The sequence below is a fragment of the Cyprinodon variegatus genome, unplaced genomic scaffold (assembly GCF_000732505.1).
Source record: "Cyprinodon variegatus isolate N-32 unplaced genomic scaffold, C_variegatus-1.0 Scaffold1893, whole genome shotgun sequence".
NCBI lineage: Eukaryota > Metazoa > Chordata > Actinopteri > Cyprinodontiformes > Cyprinodontidae > Cyprinodon > Cyprinodon variegatus.
In genome coordinates, this window is record NW_015152346.1 from 1 (window position 1) to 2,558 (window position 2,558).

The 2,558-nt window shown below is 46.4% G+C and overlaps 1 protein-coding gene across 1 annotated transcript in view; it reads left to right on the forward strand.

Moving 5' to 3' along the window:
* The first annotated feature begins 197 nt into the window (after window positions 1–197).
* Window positions 198–2,558, forward strand: part of LOC107104802 (inhibitor of growth protein 2-like) — a 4,783-nt gene continuing 2,422 nt past the window's right edge. The window contains exon 1 of the mRNA XM_015404900.1: window positions 198–473. Coding sequence (XP_015260386.1) covers window positions 278–473 — 196 coding nt within the window. The 5' untranslated portion in view covers window positions 198–277. The remainder of the gene's footprint in view (window positions 474–2,558) is intronic.

Below are 2,558 nucleotides of genomic sequence, written 5' to 3' on the forward strand. Positions count from 1 at the left end.
TTTTTTTTTTTTTCCAGTGGCCCTAATCCTCTTCCGTACATTTTCGATATTTTCCTTTAAGGTGTAATTTAGTGATGCTTCTGCAGCAAAGACCTCTTGAGCTCCAAGCTCCTAAGCCCCGCCTTGACGAGACGTCACTGTGAGAGGAAGCTGTGCGATACCAGAAAAGGAAAATGTGCGCGCATGCGCAGTGGTGTGAGTTTTGTTTGAAGTGAATTGCTGCCTGGAACTGCCCTGGAAGCTGCAAAGTCGCCCAGCTTTTGGTTTTTAACAGCATATGTTTGTGGTTTCCTCAGGTGTTGTTCGCGTTTCATGCATCGCAGAGACGATGTTAGGCCACCATTACCAGAACGCGGACAAGTCGCAGCAACTAGTCAACTATGTGGAGGATTACCTGGAATGTGTGGAGTCCCTGCCTCTGGACATACAAAGAAACGTTTCTCTGCTTCGAGAAATTGATGCAAAGTATCAAGGTAGCGTGTTTGCATGCTTTGTGTTTCGGTGCGGCCAGGACCGGGGGGGTTATTGACAGCTGAGGGGAAAGCTTTGCTGAAATGGAGGAGCAGGCGCGAACCTGGTGTTCCCATTTTGTGAAAAGCTCTCCGTCCTTCCTCCTTCCCTCTCCGACAAACAGCGATTCCGTTTATTTAAATCGGGATAAACACACGAAGAGCAAAATGTTTCAGAAGCAAACCCGAAATCCAGCAGTTAAAGTGTGTGCCCCGTTCTGCTGCGCTGCGCCAGACTCCTTAAACTGAATCCCATTTTTAATATTTCTTTGTCGTAGCTATCCCAGTTAAAAATCACAGCATTATACCCCTTATATCCTGAAACGGAATTATTCGTAGGTTTAATCGGCTCCAATATTTTGGAGAAATCAGGGCTCTGTAGCGGAAAAATACCAACTTTCCTCGTAGAAGTCCGTGTGAACACCACAAAGCTACCCTGAGGGTTATCCGTCAACGCACTGCTTAGAACGTAAATGTATGTAATAAACATAATAGTTTTAATGTTTTAAATGATGCCGAAGTATTAAACATTCGATGCAAAGGGATGTAGGGCTGTTACAAGTATTCATATCTTAGCGTAACCTTGTTTCTGATGACATTTAAGCTTAATCTACCGTTTTCATCATGACATCTGGTGGTGAACTCTATACAGGAGGGTCCGCTTCATTCAAGCCCTGCTATGAGACACTGGGCTCTTAACTTCAATAACAAGGCTGGGGGGTGTGTGTGGGGTGGGGTGGGGGGCTTCGTGTCTTCAGACTGATAGAAAACAAAGCCCGCCCTACAGGGAACCGGAGCCCCGGTAACATTTGCTCCGTGTGGCGGCAGGTAGCAGCTCAGTCTGGGATCCCAGCACAGCCTCACCGGCTCCGGTAGATCTGGGGATGATCCGGTCTAACACCCGGTCCCCTCTCCGCTCCGTCTGCCCCCTCTGTGATCTGCAGAGCAGGATAGCCTCCTGAGCAACCCCCCTCTCAGCAGCCTCCACTTGACGTCATTTCCTGTAGGCAGGGAGCTCACTGCAGCTCAGCCCACCTTCCCTTCCTCCTGAACCGGCTTTGATGAAGTCCTGGTCCTGCTGGTCCTGCTGGTCCTGCTGGTCCTGGATCCAGAGAAAGGACCCTGAAGCTCCAAGTTTCTTTGGATCAGTTGATTTTCTCTGCAGAACTGAGCCTTTCTGCTAACCAGCGGTGCACCGATTGCTTTTTCCTGGCCGATCAACCGACTTTATAAAAATCCCGACATGTTGAATCCGATTTTTACCAAAACCAATATTTTTGATTACCGTAATTTTCGGACTATAAGCCGCGACTTTTTCCCCATTTTTCGACCTTGCGGCTTATATAACAATGCGGCTTATCTGTGGACTTACAGCTAACGGCCACTAGCGCAATAAATAAATCTGTGGATTTTACCATCCGCCATGTTGACGTCCTATTTGCTTCATGTCTTCAGACTGTTAGAAAACAAAGCCCGCACTACATGGAACCGGAGCCCCGGTAACCTCTGCTCCGTGCGGCGGCAGGTATAAGCTAACGGCCACTAGCGTAATACCTAAACCTATGGATTTTACCATCCGCCATGTTGACGTCACATTTGCTACAACACACAAGTACGCTAGCCGCGCGCGCGGGAATGCGGAGGTCCTCCAGAAGCAGACTTCTACCGCGAGTGGTCCAAGAAAGAAAGACGGACATTAAACATAAAAAAACCTGCGGCTTACATTCAGGAGCGGCTAATAGTCTGAAAATTACGGTATAACATGCTGGTGAAGATTGTCAGTCATCTACGACGGAGTATTAGGGCCAGGCTAGGGACTTATTCCCCTACTATTTCAAGAATAAAGTCGTAAGATTACGAGAAACAAGTTGTGTTTTATGACAACTCTTCCATTAAGCCCTTTCTTCCCTAAAGTGAGGAATGTGCAGCATCATGAAGTTATACTTTAGCATCAGTTTGATAAATCAGGAAATCTTTTCTTACATTTAATTATTTAATAATACATAAAATACATGAATATTTAATAGTCATTTAATGCTACATTTATTT